This window comes from Engystomops pustulosus, chromosome 2 (genome assembly GCF_040894005.1).
Source record: "Engystomops pustulosus chromosome 2, aEngPut4.maternal, whole genome shotgun sequence".
NCBI lineage: Eukaryota > Metazoa > Chordata > Amphibia > Anura > Leptodactylidae > Engystomops > Engystomops pustulosus.
Window position 1 is genome coordinate 136,356,518 of NC_092412.1, and position 20,204 is coordinate 136,376,721.

Here is a 20,204-nt window from a genome sequence, read left to right on the forward strand (position 1 = left end):
TTGATTGTCAGCTTTCAGCCATACCATGAACACATCACAACCACATCTTGCCCACAACGTAGCCGCATTACTACCGCATTTGTGTGATGGTACCCTTGGACTTACTTTATTCAGCAATACATGAGAATCTTAATCGAATGTATCAAACACAAAAGCCATTGAAAGACTCTCTATATATGATGGAATTAATACTCTGTGCTATGGTTTTGTGCCTTGTAATAAGGCACATGTATTGTGGTTCAGGGCCGATACATGTCACCGAGGTGCCTGGCCTCAGTGAAGTAAGCCGCTCATCTTTGTCAGGAACCTTAGGTTTCAGACCCTTATTTAAAAGTAGTATAGCTGCTTTTACTGGAGTAGTCTGAGTGCTGGGTGGGATCACTACTCCCATGTATCCAGGTCAGGTGTTTCCTTGCATTTATTAGCCAGGAGGTGTAGCAGTGCTGGGAGTGTGTGGCTCCAAGCCTGAAGTGTTGGTCTGCTGTCTTTCTCCTGCTGTTGTCTCAGGACTGGGTCAGAGATGCTTTACAGACTGTATGTTGAGGATAACCTGTCTTATGTTAAAGCCTTTTGCCTGAAGAAAAGTCAACTTTATGTTATGCCTTCATTTTGCACCCTGCCGAAGAAAGATGTTTATTTTCATTAGTGATTTTGTCATTAATGTTTTGGTGACCTTTCTAATGAAGCATAACCCCTACAGCCTGTAAAACTTTTCCACATCTGTATACAGAAAACTGACGTTCAGTACCATTGGACCTTATGGTGAATTTTAAAATAAAGGTTAGTTTTGGATTATTGCTTCATATGTATCTCATTATGACAGGTCTCATTATGACAGGTTAATGAAACGTAAGTCAGATGGAACCCACTTGTCCAGAGAAAAAGGGACATATAGCAGAATGGCTACAGAATGTATTTAGTGGTAATTCTGTAGCCCTTCAGCAATCATCACATACCAGCTATAATTGTTTGATTTGTGATGCGCTTTTATTGCGCTATTGTTTTACAGCAGCAGGGGGTGGAGCTCAAGCTTTACATTGAAAGGTTGATTTTCGGACTAGGATCAACAGCCACTAAACGGCACACATTTCTGCTGACAACTTTTTCCACAACATGTTTCTGGAATTTAATTAAATCCCATATACTACACAATTATTATATTATGCTCAACACCTACAAAAGATACCGGAACTTCATCTCAATGTATTTATTTATTTATTTGAATATAAACCCCATGATCTGTGAAGTGCTGTGGAATATAATTGCATCATATAAATAAAGACATAATAAAAATAATATTAATCATTTTTATTATGATTATTGCTATATAATAATAATAAATAACAATAATTCCTTTATTTATATAGTGCACACAAATTACGTAGCGCTGCACAGAGCTTGCCAAATCAGTCCCTGTCCCCATGGGGCTCACAATCTATTCAACCTACCAGTATGTTATGGAGTGTGGGAGAAAACCGGATGACCCAGAGGAAACCCACACAAACACGGAGAGGACATACAAATCTTTGTAGATGATCCTAGGATTTAAATCAAGGTCTCCAGCGTTGCAAGGCTGTTATGCTAACCACTTAGCCACTGGACCACCCTTATTATTTCATTTAGTGAAAACAAATTCCTGAACAAAGTGAAAAAGCAGACAATGGGATATAGTATTCCAAGTACCTTCTTTTAAAATATAGTAAACAGCATAGTGCATATATTGTTAACCCAATGCATGTTGGGTTGTTTATCATCCTGGAGGTTGTAGGTGTTACCATGGTTGTAGGTGCTATGTGATACAAACTTTTGTCTTGAGTATTCTCTAACATTGAAGTTCCCCACCCTGCACGCACAATTCCCAGCCTTTCTTCTGGAACTGCAACTTCTTCAAGGCTTGTACATCAGTACTATACTACTTTATTTTAATTAAGTATTTATAATACAAATGTCCTTCTTGCCTTTCTTGTAGCTGTTGATATTATTTAGCCAATGAACCCTTGCGGAGGGTGTAACGAATAGCGGGGCAATAATTATTGTACCATATGGGCTAATTATTCTCCTATATTACATTCTCCTGTATTACACTATGGATTTTCTGCACCAATATTCTTGTAAAATTAGTGCATAATACACAATGGGACTCATTCATTAAAGTGTTTGCACCAGTTTTCTGTCCGACTTTGCACTGAAAAGAATGTGCAAACTGCTTGTACATGTATTTATAAAGTATCTGCGCCAGTTTTTTGTCACAGCTGCACTGTGTCCAATAAGACATAAAAAATGTTCACCTAAAGGGGAATGTTTGTGCTTAGTCAGAGTTTGTGCCACATTTACTAATGACGTGTGCCACAATTCTGTCTGGTCCACACCTCCCGAGCAGTGCAGGGGGTGACAATTTTAATTAATCTGGTACACTCTGCACACTCCACAGACACATTGCACAGACTACACTAGTTTTGATAAATGTAGGCCAATGTATGTGGGCACCCAGGAACTCATGACCATGTTCTTACCTGGATTATAACCCCTAACAGTAACACCTGTGATCGGTTCTGTTGCTAACCAGTTACATGCCACCGGCGGCATTTAATCCTCCCCAAAATTGTGGCTTACACATCGCCAGCATGTAAGGCCCATTACTGAACATAGGTATTTTTGTCTGGGGTTGAGCTGAACCCTTACTTCTTACTGAACTTAGGGCCTGTGCCAAACTTTGTGGTTCAGATCCATTTAATACTACTCCTAGACTATAGTTTTATAATGTTCATTAAAGAAAAACTACCATAATAATACTAATTCTTTATTTATATAGTGCTTACAGATTGCGCAGCACAAAGCATGAGAAGTTAGTCCCTATCCCCATGGGGCTCACAATCTAAACAACCTAACTGTATGTTTTGGAGTGTGGGAAGAAACTGGAGGACCCACAGAGAACATACAAACTCTTTGCAGATGTTGACCTGGGTGGGATTTGAAACCAGGACCCCAGCACTGCAAGTAGGGAGAGCCACCGACTCAGCCACTGTGCCGCCCCATCAAAATCAAGCATGATAAATCAGTGACACTTTTTCACAGATCCGGGCAAAGTGTGCGGTAATCATCTTATATTTGTTATCAATGACTTCTTTCATTATAAAACTTTTAAAAAATATGCAAATAAGCCAAACGGGCTCTGCTACAGCTTCACAGGCTCACCTCCCCCTACTTTTCCTCAGCACTTCTCCCTCTCTCTGTCTGATGTAATCTCCTTGCACCGTGTAGCAGCCTGTGAAGCCAGACAATAGAGGGGCTCTGGTAAAGCCCGAAAAGCCCTGTTAGCAGTGTTAGTATAATTATAAAAAGTTAATTTAAGATGGAAGGAGGGCATGGATAATGAATACAAGAAGATTACCCCAGTCACCGTGACTGGATAAATGAGTAAGTGTCCCTGGTTTATCATGCTTAATTTACTTTACCCAAGATATTTTTTGGACTATAAGGCGCACCGGATTATAAGGCGGGCCATCAATAAATGCCTGCTGAAACGTCTAGGTTCATATATAAGGCGCACCAGATAAGGCGCACCTGATTCTAAGGATGAATGACCAGCAGGTGGCAGACTTGTGCACAGTTCAAGGCAGCTGTTGTCTGTAAGTAAGTATAAGCCGCACTGGACTATAAGGCGGACCTTTGATTTCTGAGAAAATCAAAGGATTTTTTGTGTGCCTTATAGTCTGAAAAATACGGTACTTTAAAAAATAGATGCATATTGTCCCCAAAATGCATTTTTCAGACCCAAATTTTGTAGTGTTCATGTGTGGGTAGCCTTAGAGTTTTCATAGATTGGAAAATTATTTGAACAATCCCTTTGACTAGATTACAGTAGCTTCACATACAAGTTATACTTGACCCACAGCTTATTTATGTTACTATTGTATTTTACATAGAAACCAGTAGTGTATGATGACTAATTCAAAGTCTTTATTCTTATTTGACAGTCTTGATTTATTATTTTTAATGATATTCTTCTGGGTATTTTATATTGCTGGATTATGCTCAGAAACCTATGGTCTGGTTATCCAGAAATGAGCACAATAAAAATAATGGTGAGTGTAATTGATAAATCGTTCATGGCTGCTGTATTAGAGTGCTTGGCATTGGCTGAATAGCTGTTCATAGGATCACAAGAGAATTGATATTTTAGGTTTCTCCAGCCCCTCATGCTCCCTTATTCTGACTTCTAAAAAATGACCTGCCACTTTGTACACCCCAAGGGTGCCACTTGTTAGTTTCCACACTGCGGTTATTTGTTTGCAGCTTTATTTTTGGCACTGGTATTTTTCCCTAGATTAGTAGACAGGGGAAATACCCTTTTCTGGCTGGTCGCATAGCGGCTGTCTGATGCAGCTGGGAATGCTACCTATAATATGAACCTTATCAAGTGTCCGTCGTAACACACCAAATCATTTGTAGAATTTATGTGTTTACCTATTTTACCTGGAGGGCTATGAGATTGAGGATGGGGGAGGAGAAGAATCTATTTATTCTACAATTTAAACTTATTTATTCAGCATTTTCCTGGTTGTGATTCCAGCATAAAATAGTCGCAGCCCCTCTGATTTATGAGTCCGCTTCTCCTATCCGGCTGGAGATTGATGAGGTCCAAGGACGCTTATGACAGAAAGCATCTGAGTAGGGAAAGGGAGGCTGCTTATATGAATATTTATGTGCCTGCTAATAATGCCCTTATGTCAGAGCTTTGTGTGTTTTGTGTGTGCGTTTGTTTGTGTATATGCCTCTGCACACATTTCTATTCTTGGAGATTGAATGTATTCCACCCACAGAAGGAGGAGATTTAGCTATTGTCTCACCTTTGGCAAACGTTCAGCCGTTGTTTTGTGATTTTCCTATGGTACTCTAGCCGGGCAATGCGATTGGCGCACATTTGTTCAGAAGGTTGCGTGGCTTGTCACTGAAAGGCTGTTCATACTTTCTGGGGGCTGCACTGTGACGAGGAGGAAATAAAGCAGATTGTCAGCCGGGCTAATGAAGATAGACACGGCATAAAATCTACCGGTGACAAAGTGTTGGCCTTAGCAAAATACTTTATCACAGTGGCAGTTAGTGCAATAATACAGAAAAAAGGATTAAACCATGTACCTTATTATTAATCTACAAATGTTGCGCTATTACAAAGAGCAGTTTATGCCTGTTATGTGCGTCACTCTGCCAAGTGTTAACCCTGCATTTTCTTGCTTTTGCAGGAGACCCTGCTGCTGAAGGATGGTCACAGTGGGGAGTTTGCTCAACAACATGTGGTCAAGGCAGCCAAGTACGCACCCGATCCTGTGTGTCATCTCCATATGGGACATTGTGCAGCGGTCCACTGAGGGAAACACGGACCTGCAACAACACAGCTACATGTCCTGGTATAAATTGTTCTTATACACATTTTTTTTTTAATAAAATGCTTAAAATAAAGTTTTAATTGAAGAAAAACCAGCAGCAGTCTTTTGTTATCCAGTGAATCAGGTGTTCTCTTTAATTCATGTAACCTTTCAACACTGTCTTTGTCAAGCAAGACTGCTGCTTGACAAGGACTGAGGGGCACATTTACTAAGGGTCTGTCAGACGCATTTCCTGTTTTTTTCCGATTTGCCCTGAATTGCCCTGGGTTTTTGGCACATGTGATCAGATTGTGGCGCATCGTTGACGGCTTACATGTGACACAATTCGGTCGGCGTGGACGTGGGATAACCCGACTGATTCGGACAAACCACGGAATTTAAAAACCAAATTGTGCCGCAAGATCAGCACTCACATGTACCAGGAAGAAGAAGGTGACCTCAGTGGGGCAAGCGACACATGCAGGAAATTGGACGTACGATCTTAGTGAATCGCGGAAGCTCTGAATCCTCTTCGGACATTCCAGATCGGCGGCATCAACGGGACGGGTAAGTAAATGTGCCCCTGAGTGTTGAAAGGTTACATGTATTAAGGAGAACACCTGATTCACTGGATTACAACAGGGAGCTGCTGCTTTTTCCTCTATTGTATCTTCTTGGACCCATCCCACTGGGCAGGGACACCCACCACAATGTAAGTAAATAGAAAGACGGGATTAACTGGGAAACCCAGTTAACAACAAAGTAACACATTTTCGTTAAATACTCTTTTGCTTCTGTTCGCAATTTCTATAGTAAAAGTAACAACAACAAATAAAATGATTCTTATCCCATTAGGATATTTAGTTTATGGTCCTACAGCAGCACACATCTGGACAAAACAAGCACTCCACAAACTTAATCAGAGTATAATACAATGTGGTATATTCACAATTTATGAGCCAGACTACCCCATTACATCTTTACTGCTGACCAATTACAACTGGCTGTTAGTACCATTTCATCAATAGACATTCATAAAATTAGACATATATATAAAAAGATGTAGCAATTGACTGTATATCATTAACTTTCCCAACTGTACAGAAGACGCAACACAAATTTCTGCACATAAAGCAGTGTTCTGCTGCACGGTCGGACTGTGCATCTTCTACATACAAGAACAATTTAATGTTCAGCAAAGTAAGAGTAAGGGGTTATTTACAACGGTGTGTCCATTGTACAGTTGTCTTTCCATTATGTATCCACATAAATTTTTTTGATGTCATCTACATCTGTTGTTTTTTCATGTCACATCAGCAAAAAAAAGTGATGGTTTACCATTAGTTAGAAGGCATAAAATCTGGTTCCACAACATTATCCTTGAAATGTCTGACTCCACTTCATTCTCTGATCCGCAAACGTGAAAAAATAGGAAAGGCTCTCAAAGTTTTTCTATCGGATTTTAAAAAAACATAGAAAGTAAAAGATCAGTATGAAAATGACGCATAGCATACTGCTAAAAAAACCAGAATTGTGAATTAGCCTTAAAGGAAACCTACCACTTGTAGTGGCAGGTTTCTGATGGAAATACCGGGCACCAGCTCAGGGTGAGCTGGTGCCGGAGCTTATTTTCGTTAGTGTTTTAAACCGCGGTATTGCGGTTTAAAACACTTTTTAAACTTTATAGCCGGCGCAGGCAGGTACGCGCTCGGCGCTTACCGTGCGCGCGGCTACATAGGAAGTGAATGAGAGCCGCGCGCATGGTAAGCGCCGAGCGCGTACCTGCCTGCGCCGGCTATAAAGTTTAAAAAGTGTTTTAAACTGCGATACCGCGGTTTAAAACACTAACGAAAATAAGCTCCGGCACCAGCTCACCCTGAGCTGGTGCCCGGTATTTCCATCAGAAACCTGCCACTACAAGTGGTAGGTTTCCTTTAAAGGGGTTGACCACTTAACCTCATGTTTTTTGTAATGTGTGAGGTAAAGTGGTCAACCATTTTGAATATCATCAATGGGTTTAGGTACAGCCTGTATTGAATGAGTTGGAATTTGAAGATGTATGACATAAATATAGAGTCCAAAATAGAGAGACAAAGTTATAAAATGAAGTAAGAAGACCATAGATGTTTAATAAAGAAGCTAGGGAGTAATACGAATAAAAAATATGAATGATAATGGTTCTGTGCATTGGCAGTAATAATTTTGTTGGCAACTACTGTGACCACATACTCTACAGAGTAAAAAGTCAAACTTATATTGAAGGAGCCCAGAATAGACTGAAAGTTGGAAGTTATACTCCTCCATTCTATTTTTGTGCTGTGTAGAGTACCAAGGCTAAGACTAAGCTCTAAAGATGAGTGAATCATCCAAGATTTGCTTTATAGAAGCTTTCCTCAAAATTTTCAAAAGATTTACTTTGGGTACGAGTCAAAACAGTCCGAACCGATGTTGCTTCAATTGTCCTGAAAATTTGCATATAAACCCCTCTAATACATATTTGTCAGAAAAAGCTCCTTTCTTATTTAGTAAATATTTTACAATGTTTCATTCATCCTCTATAAGCTCTTATATGAATGACAATATTAGCTAGCCAACACTTTGTAGCAATCTCGTTGATCCAGCTTCAATCCACCAAAGTCAGGCGTTGTTTTCAGATAAAAACTTTCTTTATTGAAGTCATATAAACATTATTGGACATAGCATTGTGTAATTTCCAACGTGTTTCAGGCGCCAGTTGCGCCCTTAATCATGGATAACATAGAATGGTAACATTAAACATTTTGTAGTGAATGCGGGACACAGGTGAGAGTTAGATCCCTTCTAACTTTCGCCTGAGGGGCGTGTATCACAATTAGACAGCCGGATACAATTTTATTTTATGTTCAACAATCATTTCTTTTTACAGACTCAGAAATGGGGGCAAAATATTTGCCCTCATTAGCAAATTTAGTTATGTCATGGTGGGAGATGCAATATATCTATACGGAAGAAAATCCTTTCCTGTCAAATATTGAGTGGTATGGCAGGTACAACGATGATCTCCTCCTAATTTGACGTCACAATTTTGGATTTAAAGTTACACGGACAAACAGGTAAACACATTACCTCCACCACATATAGGAAACCCACAGCAGGGAATACGATTTTACATTTTAACAGTCAACATCCAAAGCATTAGAAGAAACTGCAGTTCGGATTTGGATTTCCAGAGGGAAGCCAAAGATATTTCCTACAGATTGTCACAACGAGGTTATCCACAATGGACATTAGACAGGGCGTTCAATATAACCAGCAAAAAAGATCGCAGCTCACTACTACATAAAAAAATCAAAGCCCACTCATAGTGGGGAAGACAACACCACCCCACTCATAAAATTTCATAAAATTAAACAAATTATTGTCAAACACCTTCCTTTATTATTTGAAGACGACAAACTTGAAAATATTCTTGGTAATGGTTGCAGGTTGGTGGCTACAAGAGGGTGCACACTCGGGAATATTTTGTCTCCCTCCCTTCTGAAGAATGACACATCACACCAGGGATGGTTACATAATTGTGGATTTTTCAGGTGTGGGTCAAGACAATGTCGCACTTGCAATTTTATTGTACCTGTCAAATCCTTTTGCAATACCGCAGGGGACAAGACATTCAAAATCAAACAACATCTTACATGTAACAGCTTTCACGTCGTATATGTGATTAGGTGTACGTGGGTTGCACAACATGAAAATTTAAAACAAGGATACTGGAACATGTAAATGATGTTAATGGCAATGAATGCAGAAACATTAGTGGAGCATCTGCCCATTTTCGGAACCAACATGATAAATCAACCTATAATTTTTCAGCTTTTATCATTGAAAAAGTTCAAATAACTAGAAGGGGCGGAGACATTAAAAGACTCCTTTTAGATAGGGAAGCCTATTGGATCATGCAATTAGATACCATGGCTCCCAGAGGCATGAACATCAGAAATGAGTTAATATTGCATTACCATTAGTCTATTAATGTAAGGAGTCTTGCCCATAATTGTTTTTGTGTTTTTTTTGTTATTTCTGCGGTTTGTTGCCATTTTTTGAGTTTTTTTCTTGGTTCTTCCCCTCCTTTTTCTTGTGTGTTTTTCTGTTTTCCTGCCTTGCCTTTTGTTCCTCTGGCATTTTTTTTCCTTTTTTCCATATTTGCTGTATTTAATGTCAATAACATTGTTTTTAACATACCTTACTGTGATTTTATCTTTCATAAATGGAACTTGTATGTCTTTTTTCAATCAAGGACACAATCAACACGAACGCGACAGCTTCATAACAATTGATTACTTACCGCAAGCGATCTTCAACTTCTTGCTGTCACTTCCGTGTATGATCATGTGATCGGGTTATACAACCCCAACGAGACATATGAGGAAACAGGAATGGAGTTAAAAAATTATCTGTATTACTTAATTTAAATATAACATGATAAAACCATTTTAAAAATCAAGGGTATCAGGAGAGGTAAAAGTTTAAACACACCAGGACATGTGGTATACAGGAATTAAATACTTTAACATCTAGGGCAAAACAGTACTATGTGTGATAGACATATGTTATATGCGCCCATCCAGTACACAGACATACTAACCAAAAAATGATCACAAATGATATATATATAATGGTATACATAAGGTGCTAAATGATACACAACTATGCACTGGATACCTGTATGCACGGTTACCTGGTGGAAAGGAACACCCCTGTGATCGGGTTACCTTGACTACAACGCAACTAGGCCAGTGTTGGATCACGTGGTTCCCATGCTGAGTGCAACATTGTATTCGGCCGTCTAATTGTGATACACGCCCCTTCAAGGTGTGATCTAACCCACACCTGTGTCCCACATTCACTATAAAATGTTTAATGTTACCATTCTATGTTATCCATGATTAAGGGCGCAACTGGCGCCTGAAACACGTTGGAAATTACACAATGCTATGTCCAATAATTTTTTTACGACTTCAATAAAGAAAGTTTTTATCTGAAAACAATGCCTGACTTTGGTGGATTGAAGCTGGATCAACGAGATTGCTACTAACCAGACTCAAGTCGAGTGAGGTTCCGTGCTCTCCACCCAAATGGCGGTTCATATACGTGGTAGGAGCTGATACCAAGTTTTTACACGCAACTTTGAAAGATTTTTCTGAAGCGATTGAGAAAATATTCAGATTCAATTTGGTGCCTGAAAATGCTTTTACCAAATTCTATCTTGATATATTTATCAATTCCCCATGGAATACCAACCAAAACTGATTCCAAATCATATGGGCAAAGGAGGCAACCCTTTGTTTCTCCTGCATTTCGTATTACCCGTGAAGCAAAATTTATAAAGTAAAACTGGCAGCTTTTACTCTCACTACTGGGCTGTAACATGGTAGTACTAGAACCCATAAACATTAGGTGCATCTTCCCAATATGCAAAAACCAGCACTACAATAATGTATTTATAATAATGTAATAAGGTAACCTCTGATTCAAAAACTCATTAGGCTATAAATAAATGAATATTACAAAACTCAATGTAATTAGTCACAAAATAGAGCTTAAATATTTTGCTTTTATGATTCACAATTTTTTATGGTCTTTCTAGAGAAGACTGAGTTATCTCCAAGATGACCAGTACAGGGTACTATAAGTCCCATGATCCCTTAGTTCTCAGTAACAGCTCCTCCCTCTTATGTGCTGCTCCCAGTGATAATCTTATAGACTGTCTTGCTCTGTTAACATAGTAAGGATGTGTGTAACAGCCATCACTGCATATTGCTTCAGACTCACTAAAATGCCATCTCGCCACAATACTGGCCATACTGGATGCACTGCTAGCTACCGACTACAGCCAAACATAGCTATGATCACATGACCTGCTGAGGCAGGTGCAGGACATAATGGGGCTTATTTACTAAGGGTCTGCACTTGCACTTTTAATCGGACTTTCCAACGTTTTCTGGTATTGCACGGCTATGCGGGTATTTAACAGGGGTCTGCGCTGGCATTGTGTCGCATGAGATCAGATTTTGGTGTAGCTGCGCTGGCTTTCATTCGACAGAAATTGGGGGGCTTCGGACGATTCGACTTATTCGGACTGAGCACGGGATTTAACTTTCAAATTGTGTCGCGAGATCAAGCACTTACACCATGAAGAAGAAGGTGAATTCTGTCGGACCTGAGCGGGGAAGCGACACATGCAGTATATTGGACACACAATCTTAGTGAATCATGGCAAATGCATTCCCGTTGGACAATGCACTTTTGGGGAACTTCGTCGGACAGGTAAGTAAATGTACCCCAATGTGATGTGAACATGTGACCAGCAGCTATCTTCTGTCCCGTGTCTCCACTGCAGGGACAAAATTCATGGTCTGTTTAAAGGGCCTGTAGCATTTTAATTCTTTATTGTAGTATATGACCACAACATTTTTCTGCTAGGTGAACAAAATTTTAAGTACATATTAGCTTATATTTTAAGGACTGATTGGAATATGAATTATCCGTATTTGTGGACTACCCCTTTAATGGTTTGGTACAGAGTCTGCATTGGGAACCAAAAGCATCAAGTTAGGTCCCTGGAACTGATGCAGGTCTTTCAATGTGCCATTCGCTATAGTTACACATTCAAAGGCACAGGGAAAGATTTCTTTTTGGTCAATGTTGTATGAATCTAGCAGTATAAAAATAGTGAATGCAGTGTTCTGTTCTACTATTATTCTCTCCTAAAAACATTCTTTCATGAGGATAAGCAGATTTTAAGGACATGCTATTTTTACGTTATGTAATATCTGTGGTGCATGTGTATTATTGTCCATTGGTCAGTGACCAGTAACACAATATATTAATGAGAAGCATAAGACAGAGCAACGAGAAATCCTTTGAAGCATACTGCACAGATTAGTAGATGTTTTTAAGCAGCTGGCAGGTAAACCACACATAATTTAAATAACAGAATGTGAATATGAGTTGGCCATTCACCAACTCCATGGCATTTATACAAACGCTGAACCTTAAATTCAGATTTGTCACCTGTTTTTGTTGAAAGGCCTGTGGCTCGTTTCTTACGCCCGGTTTCTATTGATGTTAACTAAGAGCTTTTGTAGGAGCTTTATAAATGTCACAAACTGTTTTAAAAATGTCACATTTTTGTTAACTGCTGTATGTTGCGGGCCTGGCACTTGGCATACTAATTTAGCATACCCCTACTTGAATAGGTCTAACAGATGCCATTGTTAAGATACATGTATACTTGAGGGGTTAATTGGGCTGTGTTGTTAACCCCTTTAAGAACAATCATAGTCATATATAGTCATATAGCCCTTTTACTAGCTGACAGTGTGGGCAATTCCACTGCTGGGGGTCCCTGCCTTTTTTTAAGGGAACCGCAATGGAAACCCTTGCTTTTAGTCTAACATGTGTATTAATCATGAAGTGGCACTACAAAGGTTTTATGAGTAACCTCTGTATGTTCAGGTGGGCAAGACTGAAAACCTTGTTCACTGGATCCTAGTGGATCCTAGGTTGGTTCCAGGAGTCCTCGACCAATAAGAGAGGTTGGATGAGAGATTGTGTAAATCCCCAAGACCTAAACAATGAATATTATGCATTACTTCTGTCACTCTAGGGTTGTTTATGGTATTGTTTTCATAAGTTTGTTTACAATGTATTATATGTCACATGATAGCAGGATAGCTTTCCTATGGGCTGATTCAACCAGAACCCTATAGAAGGGAGAAATCAAAGTTTTCAAAAGTTCCTCGCTGGGTCTGGTGTGCTGAATGATGGGGAAAGTGTTTGTTCTGAGGAGTAGAGGCGTAGCAGAATGGAGTGCAGCCTGAGAGACAGGGAGGGCAGCAGGTTTGGACAGGCCCACTGGTATACCAGAAAAAGCACTGATGATCCCCAATGCCTTTTAACTCTGCCCACTAGTGATCCGGAGCAGACACAAATTCAGTTGAATAATTTGATGGTGCAGAGAGTTATAAACTGTTCCCCGTGCTGCAGCTGTGTGGCCGGCAGGCGCCATGTGATTATGTCATCATGTCTACTGGCATCACAGTCCATAGATGCAGCAGAAGAAGAGCGCTGTTGGGAAACAGGAAAAAGGGGGTTTATTTTTTTATTAATTTGAAACAAGGGAAAGAGGATGAGTGGGGGCCACAATATGGTGAGAGGGAGCTACAGTATAAACGAATTGAGGGGCCACTATATGAAGTGGGTGAGAGGGACTAAAATATGAGGGGGTGGAGAGAGAGGTCCATAATAAGAGGGGGGAAAGAGAAGGGTCCACAATATGAAGAGGAGATGATAGGGCCACAATATGAAAGAAGAGATGAGGGGGTTACAATATGAGGAGATGAGAGTGGTTACAAGATGAGAGCAGGCTCTAATATTTGGAGGAGATGAGAGGCCACAATATGAAGAGGTGATCATAGGGGCCACAATATGAGGTGGAGATGAAGGGGTTACAATATGAGGGGGAGATGGCCAAATGTAGGCAATTGCAAGGGTGTATATGTGTGTTATATTTGTGTACATTTTAAATATCCAGATCTAAAAGCCCTCTGTCTAAGAAAACCTAAATATGTTACCAGAGGTGATTGCATCAGCAGGTGTCATGTGCCAGCCTAAGGCTTCTTACATTGCTTATGTTGGGATCAGCCCTTATTCCTGAGTCGGGGGCAGAGGATGCTGTTGTTTCATTTGTCATGCTTTGCTTTACTTACAGCTAATTGTCTGCTTGCTTTATGTAACGCACCTACAAGCTGCCTGCTGTTCCCAGGCTACGTTCATCAATTTTCGTTGAACAGCTTTCATTGTGAAATACTGTATGTTGGTATGTCTGGCGTATTTCAGAGGTTCTTTTGTAATCTGCGTAAAGCTTGACATAATTATTGATATGTAATTAGTGAGGAAATGGTGAATGATTATGACCATTACGGTACACACATTACTCTATGCATTGGGGAATCCTCTTTCCACTCCCTATAAGCACTGCACATTATTCTCAACCATTCAAGCATATTACCATTATACTGCCATGTAAATTGTCGGCAATGAGGTAACAGTTCAACACCAAATCTGCCATGTTGATGTATTACATTTGTGAAAAGTGTACTGACGCTCACATCATTGCTCCAATTAAGGGTGTGATAATGTGCAGCCAAGTAACACACTGTACCAAAATGTTCCATTTTCTCGCACACAAGATCTTTAGAAGGAGAAAATGCGTTAATGTCTGTCAAACAAGCACACACGTCAGTTATGTGGCATGTGCACTTTATGCACCTAATAATGTTTCTCTCAGAAATACCATGTTGTAGTGAGGCAGCCTTGACATTGCCATTATGTGGAATAGATTAGAATGAATTAACTCAGGAAAAACAAACCTTGAAATGTTTCTATAAATGTCATATGTATTTTATGTACAGTGTCCTACCATATAGACCATGGTTGTCAAACTTAATTTCAAAGGGCTGATAGTACCTGAAAGACTATATAACAGTCACCTGAAAACATCACCCTCTGGGTATGTCAGTAATATTCTTCTCTTAAACAGGTAATAAATTCCCACTTCCTGCTGTGGCTATAACATTTTCTTAAAATCAATTAACATTTTTCTTTTCTGAAGCTACTTGTTAAAAATCTTCCTCAGCAGCAGTGAAGTGGGTGGAGACTAACCTCTTCAAGTCTTTCCCTAAAGCTGAGTGTAATAGTTTCTGCCCACAGTTTCTCATGATGCTTTATGTTTTCTCATTAAGTTACCCCGTATCAAACCCAATGAGATTTCAACAAGTAAATCTACTGATCACAGCATAGTCTGTAAATAGAGGATCTAAACAGTAAATTACCTGGCAGCTTTCAGACAGTAGGGAAATAGGTACATGTAGTGTAGCTAGGACAAAGTGAGCACTAACATTTAAGAGCTGTCCTACTATTCTGATAGTGTCTGAAAAGCTGGTGTCAGTGGTGTGAGTGTGGAGTCAATGACCCAGCTTGAGCTGCAAGGAGAGAAGAGAAAATTATGTGGAATCACCGACTAGGATTTAGGGATTATTAAGGAGGGAACAGGGGAGACCTCACACTTCACTATTCTTTGCAGGAGGCTTTTGCATCCACAGAGCTGAGCAGACACAAGGCTTTACTGCTAGTTACAGAGTGAACTGAGAGCAGCACTTAGAATCCATAGGATTTCTTCTGTAAAAAAAATACTGTTTCACAAACATAATCAGTCCAGAAACAGGTGGGAACCACTACTGGGACAGGCAAAACTAAGGAGTATTTTTATTCTGTTTATTCACATTAATTATGTATGCAAATTTGGTATGATGTACTTTTCTATAAAACCTGTGAGAGTAAACTTGTAAATTGCTTAAAAAAGTTTAGCACACACCAAAACTTTGCCACTCTTGAATATATCTCTCCTGCAATTGTGCAGTGCTCTCTGCTTTTCTGGATGTATTGTTTGTTGGACCTGTGGGCCCTGCAACCGCCCTAAGGCCCCATGCACAAGAACGTGTGGGGGACCAATATCCAGCCGCACAGTTTGCAGCTGGATATTGTTTCCCGTGTACACCTATGGTGTACGTTGTCTCACTATACCATGTATGTACACAGAAAAATATAGGATGTTAAATGGAAAACATATTTGCGAACTTCCCAGAATTCCTTAGTGGAGCATCTATGGCTTTAAGTCCAGACGCCTATAAGGCGACCTCCATTGGCCAACTCTCCATAAGGAGAACTTTTACCTTATGACCTTAGGACTTCTAAAGCAGTTTTCTTGAAAATCACCAGTAATTGCAATTATTTATCCTTTTTCGCCACCTCCTCGCCAAATGGGTGTGTAGGGTGTTTAGCGGCCCGGTTGGCAGCCTGTGCGCATGCTATAGCTTGCAAATTTTTATAAGTGAAAATTTCAGGCTGTGGTGCAGTTCTATGTCAAGCAAGGGCCTTCATTGTACGTGACGGCGTTTGACAAATGTCCCCCTTAGTGTTTATAACGTGTAGACGCATCAATCCTTTGAAATCCAGAATTTATGCGTCTTTTAACAAACCAATCCAACATAATAAATCACACATAATAGGTGGAAATTTTGCCTTGCACTTCATTTATGATGTGGTTTGGGTATTTGCACCTTGTTTTAAGTTTGGGAATTGGTAATTAAACTAAGAGGTAATAGAAGGGAGAGAAAATCATACAGCATGTTATGCAAGATTTGTCTGTTCAATCACATAGTTAGTCCTGGTGATGAATTTGTTGCATCTTCTGCCTGTCTGGTCTAGTTTTTAGGTTTCAGAAAACAAAAACCCAGAAAACTCAACATAGTAATAATAAGTTTCATCCAGTTGTATATGTTCAGTTTGCAACTGTGCAGTTTGCAAACAAATCTCTGATCAGCTGCTGAACCTCTCAGGTTGTGATACTCCAGAAGAGAGACAGAGATTGATTGTGATAGATCGAGATAGATAGATTGAGATAGATCCATTGTGTAATACATTGGAGGAGATGTATCATCAAGTTTCTGAGGTAAAACTTCTAGTTGCCCATGGAAACCAATGAGAGATCAGCTGTAATTATATAAACAGCTGTGGGAAAATGAAAGCTGAGCTCTGATTGGTTGCCATGAGCAACTAGAACAGTTCTGCTCTAAAAGACTTCTGATAAATCACCCCCATTGTATTCTCCTCTTCTCCTTACATGTCATTGCTGTTGGTAGGGCATTACAATTGAAAAAGAATGTATCACCAAAAGATGATCATGTGTACATATGGAAATAAAATAAGATAGTGAGTAATAATATGATCAGATGGGTCTTAGGGCTTTCCTTGCAAGAGCTTACGATCTAAAAATGATTTTTTTTAAATCCGGATTTATTTAAGATGAAAAGCGACGAGAAATTTCCATTAAGAATTTCAGTTAGGTAAGGTGATATAAGAAATTAATTGTCAAAGTCTTTATTTAGATTGTTAGGTTGCTTAGTATTACATATAAAAAACACTCCAATGAATTGCCCTATTTTATCAATATCACATATGTAATAGACTCAGGTACACGAGTATCTTGCAGCCTTCAAGTAAAATGTCCATTTCAGGTAAAATAAGTTGCAGGACATGTCATCAGTTTATGACTTTCCAGTCCTGCCTTATCTGCATCTGTTTTCCTATCCCATATACTGTATGTACAATAAATATCTGACCTATTTTGTTCTCAGGTAAAATATACATTTGAGGCCAAGAATACATTTTGTAGGCCAAGAATATTTTGTAGGTCCAGCAGCTGAGATATATATAGGAGAATTATCTTTATGAGTGAATGGCCAATTCACATGTTTGACCAATGCTTCATTCAAGTCATTAGGATTGCACAAGATCACCATCCAGGCAACCACGTCAAGTATCCAAAATATTAGTCACGCAGACAAAAATGTCCTTGAGATTGTTGCTGAAGTTTGTGCACAATGTGAGAAGGGCTGCCAGCTGTGTGAGAAGGAGGGGGAATTGAGGGTGATGGTTGTGGGAGGAGGAGGGGGAATTGAGGGTGATGGCTGTGGGAGGAGGAGGGGGTGCTGAGGGTGATGGCTAGGTGAGGAGGAAGGAAACCTGGAGGTGATGGCTGTGTGAGGAGGAGGGAGATCTTGGGGTGATGGCTGTGTGAGGAGGAGGGGAAGCTAAGGGTGATGGTTGTGGGAGAAGGAGGGGGTCCTGAGGGTGATGACTGTGTAAGGAGGAGGGAGACCTGGTGGGGATGGCTGTGTGTGGAGAACACTGACCTTGGGTTGCGGGCTGTGTGAGAAGAAGGGGAACCAAGGGTATAGTGTGAGATTTTGTTGGGGAAACGAGTGTGTGAGAAGCTGTGTGAGAAGGTGAATGCAGGCTCAGTGAAGAGGAAGGTGGTACTGGGGGTACTGGCTTTGTGAGAAGGAGGCAGTGGAGATCAGTAGTGCATGCCTATGTCAGATGCTCCAAATATAGAGAAACCTGGTCTACAGCCATTGCTGTCCATGTGGAGTATTCCCTCACTCACATCCTAGTCTTTAGATAAAGGATAACCAATCCTCCATTCAGCTTCTTATGGACCTGTGGCTGGGGCACGAACAGTGCTGGATTCTTGGGAGGAGATTAACAAATTGAACACCAGTTACTTAACTCAGAAATATGGCCATTAAACCATTACCTAAACTATATATTTAGGTGTGTTGTTTTTTTCATTGCTGGTATATATTTATGTGTGGGGTATAGCCACTGCAGATACAGTCAAAGAAAGGAGGGCAATTTCATTTTTCACCACATGCAACAAAACAGTACAATTCTCCCCTGGGCTGTATTGATCCCAGGAAATTATCTTTAAAAGATATAACATGTCCTACAGTAACGGGGAAAAATGCACTGAAAATGTTGTGGAAAACAAAAAATGAAAACCTTGTCCACAAGGCCTTAAAAGGAACCTGTCGCTGCATTTTCACAAATACAGCTAGTGACAGCTATTAACTAACGGACACCTTTCTTACAGCAAAAAATTGTTTCCCTGACATCCCCATTAATCAACTTTATCTTATATTACCTGGCATTAGAGGGGTGTGTCCTACTTATCTGGCCCCTCCAATCTGCTTTTTCCCTTGTCCCATACCTCTATTTAGCATTTGGCACTTAACGTCATGTTACTAGGGCAATGTCATCTAAGATCCTTTAACCCAGTTACATTTGCAACATCTGCCCCATGTATGTATCTGATCACATGAAATCACAGCCTACCTCCATGGACTTCTACACCTCCTCATGTCTCCATGGAGTCTTTCTGTAATTTCATAGGATCAGATACCCACATGGGGTAAACATTGCAAATGTAAGTGGGTTAAAGGGTCTTATATGACACTCTGGTCACATGACATTAAGTGCCAAATGATGTAACAGGGCTCTATCTCAATTTTCCATATAGCAGCATGTCCTAGCAGTGTGATCTGTTAATCAGGAACAGGGAGGGAGGGCAATGCTAGTAAAATATACTATGCAGGACTTGGTTCGTGTCTTTGTACTCACATCAGGTAAATTGCATATAAGTTTACAAAGTGATTTTTAAACACTACAGCCATAGAAAAGAACCATTTAATAATGTTTTTTAATCAGTTTTAATTAATTATTTTGGATGGGTTAATTTAAATGGCAGTTTCCATTTAAAGTGTATTAAAGGGGTTGTTTGGTCCCTTTAGCATTTTTGATACCGATAACTTATTTTATGGTTGAAAAATGCATAATTTGTACAGACTACCCGTTTAACTCCTTGATGATGTGTGACGTATCTATATGTCACATGTCGGCTGCGGGTGTTCAGAGAGGGCTCACGGGCTGAGCCCTCTCCATAAATGGTGAGTGTTTTCTGGATATTGCAGGTAACACCCGCGATCGGCGTGATCGGCCATCTTGGATTCAATGGTTCCTCCCCGTGACATCTTGGGGAGTGACGATCTGTTGCTATGACAGCTTCGGATCTTGGTAAGACCCGAGGATACATAGCATCTGATCATTTGTTACAATGTGCCACCATCAGTAAAATCTCCATATTGTAAAATGGCAGTTTATGGTAGGATCAGTCAGACAATCTAGGGTAAAGTTCCCTAAGGCGTCTAAAAAATATTTGAAGATAAATGGAAAAGTAAAAAAAAAGAAAAATTCAAATCACCCCCCTTTCCCTAAAACCGATATAAATATAAATAAACAGTAAAGTCATAAACATGTTAGGTATCACCACATTTCAAAATGTCTGATCTATCAAAATTTAATAAATGTTATTCCCGGGTTAATGGAAAATAGCGCCAA

The 20,204-nt window shown here is 39.8% G+C and overlaps 1 protein-coding gene across 9 annotated transcripts in view; it reads left to right on the plus strand.

Annotated features, from left to right (window-relative positions):
- Nucleotides 1-20,204, plus strand: part of ADGRB2 (adhesion G protein-coupled receptor B2) — a 300,446-nt gene that overhangs the window by 206,925 nt on the left and 73,317 nt on the right. For all 9 annotated transcript variants that reach the window (XM_072136618.1, XM_072136615.1, XM_072136617.1 and 6 more), the window contains one exon: nucleotides 5,244-5,408. In XM_072136618.1, the coding sequence (XP_071992719.1) occupies nucleotides 5,244-5,408 (165 nt within the window). The remainder of the gene's footprint in view (nucleotides 1-5,243; nucleotides 5,409-20,204) is intronic.